Here is a 21,363-nt window from a genome sequence, read left to right as displayed (position 1 = left end):
ACAAGTTCTAGGTCATTATTACAGTCAATGAAAACGTGTTAGTGGTTGTAACCATCCAAACCTACATTAATGACTCTCTTTCAAAAGAATCCAATGCTGAAACTTTTCAGATTATACAATCTGGAACTTCCTTAACCCTACAAGAAGTGCCAACTTTTCCGTTGTTCACCATTATCGTGTTAAGCTGGAAAATATATTCCGGAAACCAAAGGTGCATTCCAGATTGTATTTTATGGACTGCATCAGTGTCATGGCCGGTGGTCTGCACCACATGTTTTTGTCGGTGGTCAAGTCAAAAAACGTTTTTACCACGTTTTTTTTACTACATTTATGACCTCCCAACCGTTTTTGACCCCCCTCCCTATAAATAGCCTTCCAAACCCCACCATTTCTCACACCATCCTCTCCCACCCTCTCCTCCTCTTCTTCCTTTTACAACCATGGTTTTTCATCGTTGGTTTTTCATAGATAAGGGCCTCGTTGAAAACTTTCAGGGTTTGTATGAACAGTCAATGAGGATGGAAGCGCGGTTCATCTGGGGGTCATGTGGGTCAGTGTGGTTCTTAGCTTGGCATGTCTGGGCGTAAGTTTGAGAACCCCCTACCTCCCTCAAGGGAATTGGTTTCTTCTTCCCGCCCTCCGCTTCCCTCCTCCTCCGGTTGCCCTCCAATAGGGAAACTACTACTATGTCATATCACATAGCAGTGGTTAGACTCTTAGGAGATTGGAATTAGGCTCTTAGGAGATTAGAAATAGATTTAGGATCTTATGTAATAAGCTTAAAAAGCTTGAAAATTATTGTAATGTATTATTCATATATTAATAAAATGAGTTGTTTTTATGTTTATGTGTTTTTATTTATGTTTTTTACTTTATTTGCATTTTATTTTACGAATTTTAAAGCTTGAAATTGTAAAAGTTCTGGAAGAAAACAATTCCGGATTGTAAAATCCAGATACATCTGCAAATTTCTAACAATCGATTCCGGAAAACGAAATCCGGACAGGGGTAAAAATGGAATAAAATTGGGCGCGCTAGGAAAGACATAGGGTGGGAAAAGTAAATCTCTATTAATTTTTAGTATTTGGAGCTAGGGATGGGCCAATGGATGTGTATTTTAGAAAGGAAAAGAAAAACAGGTAAAACTGCAGGTAGAAAAGGTGAGGTCTAAGTAGCAAACAATTTAATTATATTAAGGGGTCAATCAATTACTCTCCATTTTGAAATGACAACTACCGTTTTTTATTGTTCATCCAACTCCTGAAAAATGTAAGATCTGATCCGAAACTATTTTTGGTAGTGTATTTTATTTTTTTAAAAGAAAGAAGCTTATAGTTTTTCATTATTCATCAAAGTAGAAATAAAATGTGGAGTGTTACGATGAACTTGGAGACTAGGTACAGTGCTTCCTTAACTAAACTATGAGCATCATCATTGGCTTGTCTCCTAATAAAACTCACATCAGAGTTTACTAAATCAGTACTCAACAAATGTCTACAATCATTAATCGTTGCCATGAAATCAGAGACACCATCCTTACCATATATGTTATCTGCCACTATTTTGGAATCCGTTTCGAAATCCATGTGCACCATATTAAGCTATTTTACCCATTGCATTGCATCTAGCAGACCCATGACCTCCTCTACGTCAACATTATGCAAAGGGGTAGCCCAATCAGTTCGTGCTATCACAAAATTTTCCTCTGCATCGCGAATACAAGCTTTGAATCCAACTATATTAGGGAAAATGGAAAAGGATGCATCAGCATTACACTTGAACCTCCTCGAACTCGGTTTTTTTCCAATTTTCAATGACAATATGCGAATTGCGGTTGATGCTTTGGTTTTTCACTGCTTGAGCATTTTTCCAACTGATAGAGTATTTTATTTAAAAATGTGTTACGAAAGTTAGTTTTTCATAGCGTATTTGACGTATTAAAGCATTTAAGATCGAAAATGAACAATCACATTTTTTTTAAGGAAAACAATCACATTTTCCTTCAAAAAATTCACATTTATTTACAAAGGCCAGTCAATTAAGTTATTTATAATTTTTAACAGCATTAATTAATTATTATTAAAGTTAGTTGATCTTTTTATAATTAATTCATAGATTGGGTTGGTCGTGACCAAAAAAATAAACAAAATATTAAATATTAGATTTGATTTTGACACTATGACCGTGCATCATAAGAGAGGGAAGTGATGCAAAAAATCCAACGTGGCTCAAAACAATTGGTTTAAGTCACGTGGCACGCAATATGATTGGTTGAAACAGGTCGAACAGCAAGCGTAAGTGTTGAATCCCATTTATCACTATCCTCTTTGAACAGAACGAGTTATCTATTTAGATCTCAGAAGCAGAATCAGATTTTTATATCAAAGCTAGGGTTTCAACAATTCAGTTAGAAACACAGAGACATTAGCAATGGTGGAACGAAAGGTTACCCCTATCGCTATCGCGGTGCTCCTTTTCTTCATTGCTTCCTCTTCCTTCGTTCACGCTTCCGATGAAGCTGACGATGCGGTAATTACGATTTACCTCATTATTCATTATTTTTTTTTGTTTGTGATGGATCTCTGATTTGCGATTTTTTTTTGTTTAGATCTTCTACGAATCGTTCGATGAGGATTTTGATAGCCGTTGGATTGTATCTGAAAAGGAGGAATACAATGGTAAGTAAATTCGAATCGGTTTTGTTTTGCTTCTAATTCAATTCAAGTAGTTTGATTTTTGTTTTCTTATTATTAATTAATTGTGTTTTGGATCTATGTTAACTTTGATATATCGATAACTTTTTAAAAGAAATCGGTTTCTGCTACTACATGGAGTATAGTTTTGTTTTTGTTGAGAATTTTCAATTATAATTGAGTTGCTGCTGTTAGATTTAAGTAAAACCTAATCTGGATTATTGATTCACGATCACGCATGATCGTAAGTTAGATCAAGTTATTCTGAATTATGAATTTCATGCAATTGAATAAACAAACTAACTGCTATTCTGGTGACTTATTTTGTATTTTATGCATAACTTAATTAATTACGTCTAAATTATCTGAAATTTGTTGTTAGTGTGCAATACATTATACATATACTTGCAAGTGATCATATAGTATACATGTGTATAATATTGCAGGCTAGATTTGGATTCCACTTGATTTCCTTTTAAAATTACAGGGACCCAACTATAAAAACCAATAGGAATATTTTTTGAAATATAAGAATGATTTTTGTGGCAATGTTGAAGGGTTGTTGTGTTGGCAATATGCTACGGAATAATAATGAAAGTAAGGATGAAAGCATAGGGAATTATTTGTCAAATCTATTATTAATGAAATTAAATAGAAACTAAGGCTATATAGTATTTTATCCAACCACTTTCATTTTATTTCTGTTATTCATTCTGGGGTGTGCATATCTCATATCTGATTCTTAAGACTGAAGCTGTGAAGTATAGTTCAGTTTATTTTGCAAGTTCAATAAATTTTGAAGGTTTAAATCCAACGCATATCACACTATGCAAACCCGGATCTGTTTCGCATTAATTGATTTTGATATGTATAGTCTATCCAACAAATTTTGATGTACATTTTGATTTTTGTTTTGGGTATCAGGTGTCTGGAAGCATTCTAAGAGTGAGGGGCACGATGATTTTGGACTTCTTGTTAGTGAACCAGCAAGGAAGTACGCCATAGTTAAAGAACTTGACGAACCTGTCATTCTTAAGGATGGATCAGTTGTCCTTCAGTTTGAGACTCGCCTTCAGAATGGCCTTGAATGTGGTGGTGCATATATTAAATATCTTCAACCCCAGGAGAGTGGTTGGAAACCCAAGGGATTTGACAACGAATCTCCATATTCTGTCATGTTTGGTCCAGACAGGTGCGGGGCAACAAACAAGGTGCACTTCATCTTCAGGCATAAAAATCCAAAGACTGGAAAGTATGTTGAACACCATCTCAAGTTCCCCCCTTCTGTCCCATCTGACAAACTATCTCATGTGTACACTGCCATTCTAAAGCCTGATAATGAGGTGAGAATTCTAGTTGACGGCGAGGAGAAGAAAAAGGCTAACTTCCTGTCCGAGGAGGATTTTGAGCCTTCTCTTATCCCTTCCAAGACAATCCCTGATCCTGATGATAACAAACCAGAAGACTGGGACGAGAGAGCCAAGATTCCTGACCCAGAAGCTGTAAAGCCAGAGGACTGGGATGAGGATGCACCTATGGAAATTATTGATGAAGAAGCTGAGAAACCTGAAGAATGGTTGGATGACGAGCCAGAGGAAATAGATGACCCAGAGGCAACAAAACCTGAGGATTGGGATGATGAGGAGGATGGTGAATGGGAAGCTCCCAAAATTGAAAACCCAAAGTGTGAATCAGCCCCTGGCTGTGGTGAGTGGAAGAGGCCAACGAAAAGGAACCCAGCTTATAAGGGAAAGTGGAGTGCCCCCTACATTGATAACCCAGCTTATAAGGGTATATGGAAGCCTCGGGAGATTCCAAACCCAGAGTACTTTGAACTTGAGAAACCTGACTTTGAGCCTATTGCTGCCATTGGTATTGAAATTTGGACAATGCAGGACGGCATTCTATTTGATAATATTCTTATAGCTAAGGATGATAAGATTGCAGAATCCTATCGTGAAACTACATGGAAACCCAAGTTTAACATTGAGAAAGAGAAACAGAAGGCTGAAGAGGAGGCAGCAGCTGAGTCCGAGGGTATTGCTGGCTACCAGGTAACGAAAATCCTTCCATTTACTCTATCTTCTCTCTTATATTTATAAGCCTTCCTTTTCTTTCTTATGCATGATGTTAATTTTTTTTACCTTACAGAAGAAGGCATTTGACCTCTTGTACAAGATCGCAGACATTCCCTTCCTAAGTGGCCAGAAAGATAAGATTATTGTAAGTATTAAAGCTTCAAATAATAAGTTTAAATTTTCCTCCTCTTTTGGTATCCATTATGATTCACTTACTGGATGGATTATGACTTATACTTTATGCTTCTCTGCAGGAAATCATTGAAAAGGGGGAGAAGCAACCAAATCTGACTATTGGAATTCTTGCATCCGTTGTGGTTGTTTTCGTGACAATTTTCTTTAGGCTCATATTCGGCGGGAAGAAACCTGTAAGTTGTGAAATTTTATTATGCTCGTTCATATTAATTTCATGGGGGTATTTTTCATTCACATTCATGGTCATAACCAAGTCTTTTCTTCTGCAGGCTAAGGTGGAGGCGAAGGTAGAGAAGAAGACCAACACAGAACGCACAGAAACTTCCCAAGCTGGTGGAGAGAATGAAGACAACAAAGAAAAGGAAGAAACAGCCAATGCTCCACGTAGGAGGCCAAAGCGAGACAATTGAAAGGATTGAAGCTTATAGTGGCTGCCCATTAAGTATCATCATGAGTGGTTAATTTTGGGGGGCTTAGTTGGATTTTAGGTGCACTTCGTATTCATTTTTTCCTTTTACCTTTTTCGAAAGATTATATACTCAAGGAGTATATTTTCTCCTTTTGGATACTCTGAGTGTTTGACCTAATTGTAGCTGTACAATTATTTTTTGTCCTCTTTTTTCTAGTAATGAATTATGTTTTTCACATAGCCAAATACGGGCCTGTCTCTAGCCACTGTGTTTCTTGCTTTTCTTATTCCTAATGTTCCCAAATATATCTCTTTCCTTTCTGGCCGATCTAGCCTATGTTTTTTTTCTGGTGGATTTAAGTTTGGTAATGGAAAAAGTGCAAATTCGCAGCAATGGAATAGTGATGATTTTATATAATAATCATATCAAGTAGAATTGTAGAAGTTTGGTGTTCAAAAGATAAAAGTTAATTTATCCCTGAAAAACATAAGTTAAATTCTTGTAAAAAATGAGTACCTTTAAAAAAAAAGTCAAAAACTAGTGATAGTTAACAAATTTAACACTATTTGTAAAATATTTTTCAATTATTATTACTTGATGTTTTTCCGGTTATTTCACAATTTTATTGATTTTTTTTTTAAAAAGTGTAAGTTAATTTATCCCTAAAGAAAAAAGATATTAAATTCATGTAAAAAATGAGTAATAGTTAAATGTGTTTGGGTGTGTATGTATGAAAAAACTACCCATACAATAAATCATATCAATGTTTCAAAAAAAATCATATCAAATTTGTTAAAAAAATTAAATTAAATATAAATCATATCATATTTTCGTAATTTTTTAATTATAATTTTATTTTTTAAAGTTTTTTTTAGGGGAACTGTTTTTAAGTTTTCTTACCTCCATAAATTAATTATTGATATTGTCCGCTTATGTACTTCTGAAGGAAGGGGGATATTGTTAGGATTAAGGAGGGTGTTAGGGATGGTGTGGAGACTTGGATACCTGACAATACTAAACGTGTTGTGGGTAATGGGTCTTCTACGTTGTTTTGGAAGGATTGGGGGTGGGGTGAATCGTTTGTGTGATAATTTTAGAAGATTATTCGAGTTGTCGGAAAATAAATTGATGGTGGTGGCTGATATGTTTATTTTGGGTTGGGGTGAGGCGTGGAAGTGGTGGAGACGTCTGTTTGCTTGGGAGGAGAAGATGGTGGGAGATATTAAGTTGTTATTATCTAACGTTGTTTTGCAGGAAAGTTCAAATGATAGATGGGTATGACCGTTAGATTCTTCCAAAATTTATTTAGTCATCAGCGCTTATGACTTTCTGATTTCCATGAAAAATGATAGTTTGGACGGTCTTACCAATGTTTAGGTTAAAGGAGTGCCGCTCAAAGTGAATATTTTGTGTGGCGCTTGCTTTTGAATCGCATTCCGACTAAGGATAATCTAGCTAGGAGAGGTATTGTTAGTTCAGATGATCGTCATTATGTGGGAGTTGTGGTTTGGATGAGGAGAGGGGCCACTTATTCGTTAGATGTAATCATTTTGGTAGAATTTGGAATATGGTGGCAGCTTGGTTGGGTTTCGAGTTTGTAGGAAATGGCCTTCTGCAGGAACAACAGATCATTTTTGTGCTTTAGGCGCTCCGTCCAAACGAGCTTATTGTACAATGGATGTGTTTTGGGCAGCTACAACTTGGTCAATCTGAAAAGATCGTAATTGTCGAATCTTTCAACAAAAAGTCGAGCCTTTGCAAACGTTACTCGAGAGAATCAAACTTCAATCTTTTAGGTGATTGAAATCAAATTACGCTACTTTTGATTTTGATTATCTGTATTGGAGGTTGCATCCTCAAATGTGTTTGATGTCTGTTATTTAGCTCTTGCCTTTTTTGTTGTGTCTTGTCTTGTTTCTAGTGACTGCTTGTATCTTTTAATCTTTTCTGGTACGTCTTGTGCTGGAAGGATTTTGGTTTTTTAGTTTCATTTTGCCTTGTTCAAAAAAAAGTTATTGATACTGTCATGTAAGTGCACCTAAATTGATAGCTCCATAAACATTGACACGCAATGGACGAGATTTTCACTTCAAATATTATGCAATGTCCATACCAACTAAGCTAAGCTCACAAGAACATTTTTTTTATTATTTTGTTGATATATTTAATTTATTAGATTTAAATTTTTTATATTTTATAAAGATAAATCAGTAATATATTTTCTTATATGATCTTGTTGGTTTCTAATCCATCTTAAATGCAGGTTAATTTTTTTCACTAAAAGACAAGATACGATAAGTTTTAGGATTAAACTAATTATGAATCGACTTCAAGTTTGATATAAAAAATTTATGCCAATTAACTTATTTAGGATGGGGGATTATCTTTTTATTTTATGTTGTTTTTATTCTATCCTCGTGAGCTTAGCTCAGTTGGTAAGGATAATACATAATATATGCAAGGTCCGAGATTCAAACCTCAACCACCACAAAAAAAAAAAAAAAAATTCAAAACTCAAGGGAGTGCTGAGTAATCTGTATGTAAGTGGTCATTTGTTTTAGTACATATTAAATTAAATTTTCCCCTTAAAAAAATTAAATTTTTAAAATGACTTTTTTACGAGAAAGCTTAAGATGTGTTACCACCTCTATCCTTTTTCTAATAATTTTTTTAGGCAATAAATCTTTTGTTTTACACATTGAGAAAACAATTACAGAAGATATGGAAAACATCAAACAAACTATACAAAACTATCTTAAAATGGAAAATAATTTTTATATAACAATTTTTTTATTCCAATTTCAATAAAAAAAAGTTAATTTAGGGCCCGTTTGAATTGATTTATTTGGACTTAATTTGTTTACTTTGTGTATAAATATTACTCAAATGTGTCCCTTCAGTTGGTAAGGACAGTGCATAATATATGTAAGGTTCGGGATTCGAACCCCGGACACCACAAAATAAAATATTACTCAAATGTCTTTTCGATACTCTACTTTTTGATTTTTTTTAAGCCAAATAAAAATATATTAAATAAAAAATAAAGAGATACAGAGATCGGATGAACATTAGACCTGACTCCGGTACAACCCAAAACGGGAAAACATCATGATAAGCCAAACCAACTGGAACAAAATCAAACCCATTGGAACGACCCTAAACTATCCTAACAAAAATTCTTTCATCACAAAAATTCATTGCAGTCTTTTTTCTTATTTTTGTTTAAGTTCTTTATCTATCAAAATGTACACAATTTAATCCTTTTTTACAATTTAGTCCTTTAGGTAAAATAGTTCTTTCAACATTATTTTAATTAAAAAAAGTAGAAAAGGATTAAAATGTGTATATTTTGATACATTAAGGACTTAAGAGGAACCAAAAAAAAGATAAAAATACTAAAATGTTACAATTAAATAATATAAAATTTTAAGCAATGATTTTTTATGAAAATTTGATTTTGATTAAGATAGGCTTAAGTGCAGTTTTACCCTCTCTATTTTGATTGAATTTAGGGCCCGTTTGAATTGATTTATTTGGACTTAATTTTTTTACTTTGTGTATAAATATTACTCAAATGTGTCCCTTCAGTTGGTAAGGACAGTGCATAATATATGCAAGGTTCGGGATTCGAACCCCGGACACCACAAAATAAAATATTACTCAAATGTCTTTTCGATACTCTACTTTTTGATTTTTTTAAGCCAAAGAAAAATATATTAAATAAAAAATAAAGAGATACAGAGATCGGATGAACATTAGACCTGACTCCGGTACAACCCAAAACGGGAAAACATCATGATAAGCCAAACCAACTGGAACAAAATCAAACCCATTGGAACGACCCTAAACTATCCTAACAAAAACTCTTTCATCACAAAAATTCATTGCAGTCTTTTATCTTATTTTTGTTTAAGTTCTTTATCTATCAAAATGTACACAATTTAATCCTTTTTTACAATTTAGTCCTTTAGGTAAAATAGTTCTTTCAACATTATTTTAATTAAAAAAAGTAGAAAAGGATTAAAATGTGTATATTTTGATACATTAAGGACTTAAGAGGAACCAAAAAAAAGATAAAAATACTAAAATGTTACAATTAAATAATATAAAATTTTAAGGAATGATTTTTTATGAAAATTTGATTTTGATTAAGATAGGCTTAAGTGCAGTTTTACCCTCTCTATTTTGATTGAATTTAAATTTTGACCCCCTATTTTAAAACTCAGAATTTTACTCCCCCCCCCCCCCCATCATTTTGATTGATTCTGGATTTTGCCTCCCGTATTTTAAAACTCGGAATTTTACCCCCCTGTTTTATTTTCTTCAGGATTTTGCCCCTCCGCCTATTTTATCCACATAATTAATTATTTATATTAAATGTTTTTTCATTATTTATTTTTATAATGAATTCAAATAAATTATGCTTGTATTTTACCAACAATATAACAAATATAATAAAAATTCTTATCATTTTCAATAACATCAACAATATAGCATTCTTAAAAGAAAGTTTGTTTATGGGTATAACTTTTTTTTAAAAGACTTAAGGATATAACTTTTTTTTTTAAGGAACTTAAGGATATAACTTGAACAATGAAAAATTCAGCCCAAAAAAATCATGTATTCTCTTTATATATTGTTATAGATTAGGTTTATAGATGTTTGTGACTTTTGAATAGTAACAAACTATGTTTATCTTGTACCAACAATATAATAAAAATTCTTGTTCAAAAAAAAAAAATCTTATTTTTTTCAATAACACCAACAATATACCATTCATAAAAGCAAATTTGTTTAAGGGTATAACTTGAATAATGAAAAATTCAGCCTAAAAAAATCATGTATTCTCTTTATATTGTTTTATATTATAGATATATTATTATAGATTTATATATGTTTGTAACTTTTAAATAGTAACAAACTATGTTTACCTTTTACCAACAATGAAACAAATATATTAAAAAAATTACCCTTTTCAATAACACAACACTATAGCATTCTTAAAAACAAATTTGTTTAAAGGTATACTTGAAATAATGAAAAATCCAAAAAAAAAATCATGTATTTTCTTTATACTTTGTTATAGATAAGTAAAATAATGATTCAATTACTTGATCTACCAAATTAATCCCCTGTTCTATATATATTTAATGAGATAGTACTTAACTAAGTTGATCAATCTCAAAAAAAAAAAATTTGATAAACATATAAGGGTTAAACATACAAAAAAGAACATATTACATTCTTTTTTGAAGAAGTTAAACTAACTCATCAAAATTGATACTCAAGATAATTAAATCTAGAAATTTGAAAGAAATACACTCCAAGGTTATAAATCAATACCACCAGATGTTAAAATACAAAACAAAACATATTACTTTTTTTTGGTGGTGACTAACAAAACATATTACTAAACCAACATAATACAAATTCAACATATCCTATCTTTTCCCTCAAAAAAATCATATCCTATCTTAAAAAAAGTAGTTCATAAGGAGATTAACGTAAACCATAAAAACAGAGATGAAAATATGCTAAACCATTTTGTTTTTCTACATGTGGTACACTGGTACTTACCCTTCCCCACTCCTCAAATGAGCCAAGCATAAGACTAAAAGGTTTACTTCTCTTAAAAGGTACGTTGACCCAAAAGTACCAAATGTGCTTTCTATTTCCTAAAATATCTGCTTAGGTCACCAGGCAGCATGGGGCCACACCACACCTTGACTTGTCCTTCAACAAACATCTTTCAAAGCTCAACGCTCGCCACCGGACAGTTAACTAGGGCAAACTAACATCTTTTGAACTGCCAAACCAAATACAACACTTACTTCTCTAACATTGAACCTTAATAAACTGAAACATGCACACTAACAAACAAGTGCAATTTAACAACAAATGACACATGCGAATGCCTATAGGGCAGTTAACAAGATAACATTATCCCTGTTAATTAAGCTCAAAAGATTACATATAAATATAATAATTATCACAATTCTAAAAGAATTGCCTAAACTGTTTGTCAAATGAGTAACATTTCAATTTTTATTATTAATGAGAAAAACTTAATTTTATTTGAATGAAAAAAATGTATATTTAGATCATGAAAATAAACATTTTTTTATGAAAAAAATGTATATTTAGATCATGAAAATAAACATTTTTTTTTTATATAGGAGGATGAATATTATTAACTTAAAAGCTGAGAATTATAACATCCGGCATCAGACATTTACAAGGGAATGTAAATGTGAGGAAACATAATCAACAAAAGTAATTACAGTCTTCCTCTAAAAAAAAGTAATTACAGTCTCCAATTACATGCATAACAGTTTTTCCTTAGAGTATTACTTTTCCCACCCCATGCCTTTCCTCGCGCGCCCTATTTTTTTTTTCCAATTTTACCTCTGGTCCGGATTACAAATTCCAGAATGAATTGTTTGTATTTTTCAGATGATTCCGGATTATAAAATCCGGAATAGTATTTTAGCAGAACTTTTGCAATTTTAAGCTCTACAATTCGTAAAATAAAATGCGAATAAAATAAAAAACAGAAATAAAAAGACACAAACATAAAAACAACTCATTTTATTAATATATGAACAATACATTACAATAATTTTCAAGCTTTTTAAGCTTATTACATAAGATCCTAAATCTATTTCTAATCTCCTAAGAGCCTAATTCTAATCTCCTAAGAGCCTAACCACTGCTATGTGATAGGACATAGCAGTAGCTTGACTATTGGAGGAAAACCGGAGGAGGAGGGAAGAGGAGGGCGGGAAGAAGAAACAAATGCCCCTGAGGGAGGTGGGGGGTGCTCAGACTTACGCCTAGGCAGGCGAAGCTAATAACCACACTGACCCACATGACCCTCAGATGAACCGCCCTTCGTTGCAGCGCGGTTCCATCCTCATTGACCGTTCATACAAACTCTGAAAGTTTTCAACGAGGCCCTTATCTATGAAAGGTCAACGATGGAAAACCATGGTTGTAGAAGGAAGAAGAGGAGGAGAGGGATGGTGTGAGAAATGGTGGGGTTTGGAAGGGTATTTATAGGGAGGGGTGGGTGAAAAATGGTTGGGAAGCCATAAATGCAGTCAAAAAACGTGGTAAAACACGTTTTTTTGACTTGACCGCTGTCAAAAACGTGTGGTGCAGACCACCGGCCATGGCACTGAGGCGTTCCGGAATATAAAATCCAGAATGCACCTTTGGTTTCCGGAATATATTTTCCGGATTAATGCGTTTATGGTGAACGAGGGAAAAGTTGGCACTTCTTTGTAGGGCTAAGGACATTCCGGAATGTATAATCCGGAATGATTCATCACTTTTGAAAGAGAGCCATTACTGTGGGTTTGGACGGTTACAACCACTAACACGTTTTCATTGACTGTATTAATGACCTATGACTTTTTTTAGGCTATAAATAGGCTTCCATCTTCAACAAATACCTTCATTCTTCACTCCACCTCTTTTCTTCCATTCTCTTCAAAATTTTTAAGTTTTGTAGGAGTGTTTGTGGTGTCATGGTCATTGTTGACCGTTCCTATGAACCCTGCAATTGCATTGCAGCTTGTGTGGGGTTCATATAACGGTCAACAATGACCCTTGACATCAAAGAAATACACAAAATATTCATATCGTTTTTGTTCGGATTTAATTTTCCGGAAATCTCTTCATCTTTTTTCTTCAAATTTCTTCAAATGTTTTTAGTTTTTTAGGGGTGTCGGTGGTGTCATGGTCATTGTTGACCGTTCATATGAACCCTGCAATAGCATTTCAGCTTGTGTGAGGTTCATATAACGGTCAACAGAGACCCTTGACATCAAAGAAAGACACAAAAAAGCGCACAACATCTGGTCCGGATTTTATGTTCCGGAAGTAACTAACAATCTGGTTCGGAAAACATAATCCAGACCAGGGGTATTTTTGGAATTTTAACAGGGCGCGCGAGAAGGCAGTAGGGTGGAAAAAGTAATACTCTATGCCTTATGGTGCCATTTTCCAAGGGGTGGTTCGCATGCGAAGGTCCACGCCCACACATCCTAGAAAGCATGATGCTTCGAGTACATCATAAATTGTTTTGATGCTAACTTTTTTATAAACAATTTTAAAAGGGAATTTTACATATATGACAATTAATGGTGAAAAAGAAATAAAATGAGTTAAATCATTGTACGAAGTAAGAGTAATAAGATGATTAAGCATTGAATAAAAAATTCAAAATAAGCAATTAAATGTATGATCCACACAATTGTTATAAAATCTTTGAAAACAGTTTTTTAGAACACTTTGGGGAACACATATATAGAAAAATGAGATTTTGATATATAGGTTGAAACTTTGAATACAATTCTTTTTTTTACCAAATGAGTACATTTTTTTAGTACAAAATGAGGTCATTAGTCATAGATAATCAGTTTGAGAAAGTTGATTAATATTTAGGTGAACATTTTACAAAAGAACATTTTTTTTGACAGATTTACAAAAGAACATATTAATCAGGAATATACAGCATATTAAGTTTCTATATAAATAGTAAACACTCACGGTTAAGTGTTACCTCAAAAGTTACGTGGCCTAGTTTCTTTTTCTTTTCTTTTTAACAATTTCAGTGGCCTAGTTTCTATGTGATAAAAACCATCAAGAAGAAATACAACTGAAGCCAAAAAAAAAAAAAACCAACACAGTGAAAAAAGAACAGTTTCTTAAATTATCAAAACATCTCTGCCGTCTTTAGTAAAAAAGAACCCTGCCGCATGTACCTTATTAGGACATCTACAGAAAAAAAAATGTTCCACCGAATCTAACAACAAAAGTCAACAAGAAAAACAAAACAAAACTTAAAAAAGAAATACACGGCATTTTCTTCTTTCTCTCTAACTCATGTCTATAACTTGAATCATTTTCTCTCAAGATGTCTATTATATAACTTACTTTATCTGGTTACACTTATTTGCCACGGCCACCACCGGCTTTTCTCTGAGGAGGAGCAGTATCCTCGTCATCTGACTGAATATCTCCATACTGCCACATTCCACGCCTAGCGGTCCTTGCCTCTCCTTGGAACATTTCCAAGTTATCAAGGGCCTGCTTTCTTGCTGTTCTGTCCCACCTGTTTCTTTTTTCCATCCTAGCAAGTCCTTCCTGAAAATTCCAAATGACAACAAAATGTTCAGTGTGGTGTGTTTTGTGATTGTATGTGTATTTCAGGCAAGAGTCGGTGGTAATAAAAACCTGAAGCATGGCAGCATTGACGCTGATCTCAGAATCGACAGCAACAAGAGTTACAGCAATAATTGGTCCTGTTCCCTGCCCTTTAACTTTTCCGCCAGTAGTATCTTTCTCCTCAACCATGGCCCTAAATTCTTTTCCACTGCTTAAAGTGAGTTCACTCAAGTATTCAGCTGCTTCTTGACCAAAATCATCTTCCAAATTTGGTAACTTAATGTATGCAAGGCTACACAATTGAGCAAGACCAGGTGCAGCAGACACAGATGGATCAAGAGGCCGCAATTGACTGTAAGGTACTACTTCTTGATTTCCATAATCAATGTAGAAAACTTCAAACGCGTCTTTAGAAGATTCAACTGGTCCACGTGGCGTATTGACAACCTTGAAAATTCAATTGCGAATAATCAGTATAAAATAAACAAAGGAATGCGACACCAACTATTTAGCCTCTCATCAACTCTGATCATATGTGAGCTTGCAAAAGCGGTCATAAGGAACTTGTGCATAAAGTATAAATCATATAACGGCATATCAAGCTCAACAATCTCAGGTCAACCATATTTTTGTGGATTTTTTTTAAGCAGCTAGAATGTGCAGAATAATCTGGTTAACGAAATTAATCTACTTCACATTACTTATCCAAAAAATTCATAAACAGGATATTATAAAATATAATTATAAACCATATTGATTGAATATCAACCTAAACGCTCGTCAAGGTACCTGGATAAAAAATCTAGAACAAGAAGGGTAGGGGAAAACAGCCAAGGGATCCAAAAAAAGACAAAGACATGAAAGAAATAGGTCACTGTGATGAATCATCAATTGATATTATATTTTTAATCAGCTCCCTATTTAATTTAATGGCCACAGGATTGCAATGCCTACACTGGTAAGGGGAGAAGGAAAAAGCAACAAAAAAAAAAAAAATCATATTGGAACTTACCATAGCCCGGTACCAAGATGAATCAGCGTGAAAATAACACAGGACTATGTCACCCTTCTTAGGATTAAAAGCACCAATCACAGGAGCATCCTTCAAGTTCAAAGAAGCTAGCTGATTCTGAATGGAGGCTATCTTTTGATCTCCAACAGTTTGGACATAAAATTTACCACCACCCAAGACTTCTGTAACAGTTACCTATGAATGTAGGACAGTGGATCAAGTCATTCCACCATTAACACAAACAAGGAGCACTAGTACTATTAGTAATAAAAAAGTATCCTACATTCCAACGTACCTTAAGTACTTCCTGCTGTTTGCTTTCAACATTTGCACCACTGGGTACAACCTCCCCTTCAACATAATTTTCCCAGATCTGCAAAATAATTTTCTTTAGAATAATAGCAGGGAAACAGAGTGATTATGACAGATATAGTTGGGACCCCATTCTTACCTTCAGCTTTTTACTCTTGGCAGATTGTTCAGCTTGCTCTAAGACGTGAAGATCAGGAATCCTGTCACTGCCAAAGGAAGTTTGAAGTTTTGCAAGACCAGCTTCGAGTAGTGGAACTGCCCCGTTGGCTCTTGACTCCCATAAGGATCCCAAGAATGTTCCAGTTCTATCAACTGTTTCTACCTCAATCTGCAAAAATTATATGTTTAACCATGTAAAATAAACAACACTCGTACTCAGGAATCTTGAGCTCAGAAAGGAACTGAATTACCTCAACATCTCTCTGCATTATCCTTCGCCTCATTAGCGCAATTGCTTCATCAGAATATGGCTCTTCACGACCAGGACATCTGACACCAGAGAATGCAAAAGCAATACTGCAAGTTTCTTTAGGAATCAACAATTTGAAACGGTGACCACTGAAGACATATTCCACTACAGCCGGAACTCTTCTGCTTCGATGCAGGAAAGGCAGGAAGTCTTTGGCTTTCTTGGCTGAGGCCTAACAATATTGAAGAAAAGGAAATAGTTAAAGACTTGAGTCACACTTTCTAAGCTTCAAATTAAAAAACAAAATCCAGTAATTAAAATTTTCCAAACCGTGATCAAGTCAGTTATATGCATCACTGGAGGATCCTTGGCAGAATGGATCCCTTTCCTTCCAGAAATGGCACGTGCTTCAGCAGCAAGAAGAGCATCATAGAAGTTAGATCTCTCTTCGAAGTCACGATGTCTAATGACAGTTCCAAAGCCACGTCCAATTATCAATTCGGCGACATTCAACCCAGTTTGCTGACTTGCAGGAACAGCAGGTGAAGGGGCATCATCACTGTCAGCTTTCCCAGAGGACAATAAGAAAACTGATCCAAAATCCATTACTCTGGAATCAGCAGCTCCCGGTGGAACAACAGATCCATCCACAGGACCAACCTTCCTAGAATATTCCATTTGTACATTCACCTGAAAAATAGAAGTAATCAGTTGTAGCTTAGGTCAGCAATGATATTAAAAGGAGGTCCACAATATATCTTCGTACTTGGCGACCAATGAGGCGTGTTCTCAAAAACTCCTTTGCTTCACGGGCATAGGGAGCTGGCTTTTCATCTCGACGAGGATTGCCCATTTTCGGACACCTAATACTTGAAAGGTTAACCCGCCTCTCGGCCTGTGGACTACCGTACGGAATAGAATCATCAGCAACAATGACGCAATCTCCACTCACAACCTCAACCACCTGAAAAATTAAAGAAATCAACACTTATATCACTGAAGAAATAACCATTTGGCATAAAAAATAAAAAAAATAAAAAATGAATTAAAGTATATTTTACCTTTCCAGTAAAATTTTGGTCATGAATTGCCTTCGAATTTGAAGTTGGTGGTACATAGTTTGTCCAAATTCTTAACCTAGTTTTCTTAGCCTCAAGCTCTGCAGCCTTCAGCTTCTTCTTTGCCTCATCTTCCATCATGTTTGCACTCCATTCAACATATTTAGCAAAACCCTATTTGATGGAAAAATCAAATTGATTAAAGACATGGAGAAACATTCCAGACTCCCACAACAAACTATCAAGTGACTTTGGCACATTCGAATACCCTATCGATGAGGGGAGAAACATGGGATATCAAGGTCCAACTAAATGCCATGCAATAGATATTGCCTAATGATATGGCATTAAAACTAAGGTAAAGAATTATAAAATATTAATATAAAATGAATAACAGTTGAATATTGATAAAAGATTCACAATTTATTTTGTCTACTCTTTCTTCAGAAGAAAAAGAATCTTGAAATATTTTTTTATTAGTCCATTCAAGTAAATAAAGCCAGCATCATAGCAAGCAATAAGTTTCCATTTTCACACCGATTTAGTTGGTATGGTAGGTAGGTAATCAAAGACTCTAACAGAACTTAAAAAAAAAAAATATATCCTACTGGTCGTTATATATACGAGATGTGATATACTCCGTGTACCAACAACCGTCTTAGACCAATTAAAATTATGTATAAACACAAATGATCCAAACTTGCTTCAAAACAATTAATGAAACAATGCTACAGTATAAAAACCGTGGTAGTAAACAAGTCAGATCTAACAAGATTTGATCTTGACAAAATAAATCATGTTAATATGGCTCTATACAAGTGAATTACATACGTTTTCAACAAGCTCCAATGCCAAATCCTTTGCTGATTCACCATCGGGATAATACACTGACCCAATCAAATTGCTGAACTTATCCACACCTTCTAGGACAATCCGAACCTGCATAGCCATTTGGAATTTAGAAAAAGCTCAGAGATGCAAAAGCAATATAACTTGTAGAGGATTGTTGCTTACATCTCGATTCAATACACGCATCTCAGTGAAAAATTTAGCATCCGCTCCAAAAGGATCAGCTGAAGTTTCAGCAGCAGATGCTGAAACAGCAAGTCTCTGGGCAGATGTAAGGGGAGCTCTAGGTTCCGCGGGAACATCTCCATTTGTGGTATCAACCGTTACCTCAGGTACAACTGCACTTTCCGGTGCAGCTCTCCTTCCCATTTGTGGGGCCTGGCGTAAAGACAAAAAATAAGTGGGCACACATAAAAAATGGTAGCAGCCAAAGTAGCATTCATGAAACGTACCTGAATTCCAGCAACAAAAACTTGGACAAACTGAAACTCCGGGAGCAAATAGATTCTGAGAGTACTGCCATCACGAACCTGCTCAACAAGTGCCTCCATGGGCACCCCTTTGTTTTTAGCTAACAACCCCATAGCATCAAAGTTGCTAGCATCACCGAGGGCAGAAGGTGGCAGATTTCTGACAGATGCCTCGGCGGCACCGGGAACCTGCAACCACCATAAAATCATATATGATACACTCACAGGAGATTTCAATGATATAAACGGGAATAGAAAATACCATTCCAGAATCATGATGTCGTGTAAATTTAAATGAAATTAGAAGACAGCGTCTATAAATATTGAATAATAAAGTAAGAGTTCACTCTGTATTTAACCAACAATTTAGAATATTGACCATTCAAATTATTATTGCCATACTTAATTGATTATTAAATGCAACATGTAATCAGGTCAAGACTTTGAGAAAACGACAGTAGAAAATACTCGCTAAATATTGTCGTTAACATAGATACCATACTTAATTGATTATTAGATGCAACATGTAATCAGGTCAACTTCGAGAAAACGACTTTGATAAAACGACAGTAGAAAATACTCGCTAAATATTGTCGTTAACATAGATGCCAAACACAGTGCACATCGGTTGCAAGAGCATCAAGGAACAAACAATTGACTTTCAATCAATGCAGCAAAAGCAGTCCCTTAATTACGAAGTATTCAAAAAAGATGAAAAGCCAGACAAACCTTGCTCCAACGACCAAGTCCTTCTTGTTTAGCTTGTTCTTCTAACCGTAACAATTCTGCCAAAAAGGGACTTGCTTCTCCTTTCTGCTGCCCCTGCTCTCTAACCTACATGAACGACAAGCCCACAATCAACAATGCAATCCAAAAGTATCGCATGCAAATCTATCTAGACATAAATCACAGAGAAGTCAACCTTTGCCCATCCTTGAGAAACAACAAGCAGTGCAACATTTTTGTCGCCAAGAAAAACCGTTCCAAACTCTCGATTAATGGATGGCACGGTGTAATCAATTCTGAACGTAATCTCCTGATATAATAAACAAATCACATCAGAAACATTGCATGCATCATCAACCACAACAAAACAATATCAGATCACACAATCAGATCAGATCAGTGTAACAAACAACGACTCTATTTTCGCACCTTTCCTATCAAAAGCTTCCTCAGAAATTCTCTACTTTCCCATGCAAATGGCTCATCCACACCACCTCTACGAGCCTGTCGAAATTTCCAAAATTCCATCCAATTAAAACATATAAATTATAATTTTATTTTTGTTAAATCTCAGCACAAAGTTTTAAAACCTTGCTTCAAAACACATTGAATTCAACTAATCAAAATTACCAATCTAGGAGCAATCAACGACGATAAAGTGATTGATTTCTCAGGAAGAACACCAAGCTTGGCATTGGCTGCTACAGATACAACGACGATGCAATCCCCTGAAGGAACTGCCTTCACCTTCGCCTTATACCATGCTGAGTTCCCTGCCGCTGTTGCTGCCATTCTTCAACAGCTACCGTTCGATCTACATCAAACGAACTCAACTCAATTCAATTCAATTCAATTCAATCCATATATTAAAAATAGAAAATAAAAAACTCAACTTTCGATAAGTGATTCATATCTCTTATCATGCACCATGCAACAAAGTAAATCACAAAATAACAGAATGCAAAAAACGAACAAAAAAGCAAATCATGCGATATTTTTATAAGATTATATATCATCATGGATAAAAATACTCAGATCTATGTATGAATCAAAACATGAATAAGAATTTTGATTAAAAAAACGGAAATAATAGTGTGAATAATACAGATCGAATAATCAAAACGAGAATGCGATCGATCAACGACGATACCTTGAAACGATTCACACTTTGGATCTACCAGATAAAACAAACTGAACAAAACTTCAAACTCTGAAACTGTGAATTCTATGAATATTTTTTTTAGGTTTTTTTTTGTTATATAAGAAGAAAAATTTGATTCGAAAATGAAGAACGAACACCGGAAGAAAAAAAAAAACACGAGTTGAAGTGTTTGAGTTTCAGGCGGAGAGCACGGAAGAAGAGAAAGAAGAATAGAAGAGAGAGAATGAAGAGAGAGGGTTTTTATATTAGGTGAATTGTGTTGTGATGTTTAATAGTGACCTTAGTTTTGTGCGTTAATTACGTGAATTGCCACTCATAAATCAGAATCTGTGTGAAAAGTAAAAAACAGCTGCGTCATCCAATCCACCTTAAATTGCTAATTTAGCATAGAGAGAGAAGAATTGGGATAACTTATGCCTTTCGTTGTTTTAACTGTCTATTTTGAAAAGAAGTTATTATCCAAAACTATTTTATCTTTTGCTTTTTGGGTTTCATGTCCAAAAGAATCTTATAATCAAATTTACTCCCTTAATATCATTATAAAAAAAAACATTTTTGTATGGAAAAAATATTAATAGTTTAAGAAAATCGAGTTCGATTGAGTTGTATCGTTGACATATGTGCACCGCTTTTATAATATTAGTATTTTACCGTTGTTGTTATTATTTGGTATCTTTGTTTCTTAGACAAATCAATAATTTTAAAACGTTTGTTGGTTAGTATGACTTTTTTAGTTGTAGTTTATTAATTTTGTCGGATATAATTTATGACGCGATTAACTTTGGGTTTTAATCGATTTTTCAATATTAGGATAAAAC

The 21,363-nt window shown here is 34.4% G+C and overlaps 2 protein-coding genes across 4 annotated transcripts; one reads left to right on the top strand and one right to left on the bottom strand.

The window, feature by feature from the left end:
- Positions 1-2,343: 2,343 nt before the first annotated feature.
- On the top strand, positions 2,344-5,621 carry LOC146941830 (calnexin homolog). The gene is made up of 6 exons (XM_085755675.1): positions 2,344-2,529; positions 2,609-2,678; positions 3,618-4,747; positions 4,845-4,916; positions 5,026-5,139; positions 5,236-5,621. The coding sequence occupies exons 1-6, from the start codon at positions 2,431-2,433 to the stop codon at positions 5,374-5,376; spliced, it is 1,626 nt and encodes a 541-aa protein (XP_085611801.1). The 5' UTR covers positions 2,344-2,430; the 3' UTR covers positions 5,377-5,621.
- Positions 5,622-14,069: 8,448 nt separating this feature from the next.
- Positions 14,070-20,756, bottom strand: LOC146941829 (ribonuclease TUDOR 1-like). Of its 3 annotated transcripts, none has more exons than XR_015032495.1 (17): positions 20,534-20,756; positions 20,014-20,197; positions 19,813-19,887; positions 19,580-19,693; positions 19,387-19,491; positions 18,640-18,846; positions 18,353-18,565; positions 18,170-18,277; positions 17,342-17,512; positions 17,047-17,244; positions 16,611-16,970; positions 16,282-16,512; positions 16,011-16,199; positions 15,855-15,932; positions 15,297-15,754; positions 14,617-15,234; positions 14,070-14,526 (listed from the first exon to the last, which is right to left on the bottom strand). XR_015032495.1 is itself a non-coding variant. In XM_085755672.1 (17 exons), the coding sequence occupies exons 2-17, from the start codon at positions 20,173-20,175 to the stop codon at positions 14,332-14,334; spliced, it is 2,979 nt and encodes a 992-aa protein (XP_085611798.1). In that variant the 5' UTR covers positions 20,176-20,197; positions 20,534-20,756; the 3' UTR covers positions 14,070-14,331. The 3 variants fall into 3 exon arrangements, 2 of the variants coding, with proteins under 2 accessions (XP_085611798.1, XP_085611799.1); XM_085755672.1 differs by having other exon boundaries at positions 14,617-14,994; positions 15,560-15,754; XM_085755673.1 differs by having other exon boundaries at positions 14,617-14,994; positions 15,560-15,754; positions 19,580-19,690.
- Between the last annotated feature and the right edge of the window lie 607 nt (positions 20,757-21,363).

The sequence above is a fragment of the Medicago sativa genome, chromosome 3, assembly GCF_051527215.1.
Source record: "Medicago sativa cultivar Bolivia chromosome 3, Bolivia_mono, whole genome shotgun sequence".
Taxonomy (NCBI): domain Eukaryota; kingdom Viridiplantae; phylum Streptophyta; class Magnoliopsida; order Fabales; family Fabaceae; genus Medicago; species Medicago sativa.
Note: the sequence above shows the minus strand (reverse complement) of the source record. Positions and strands in the feature narration are given on the sequence as shown.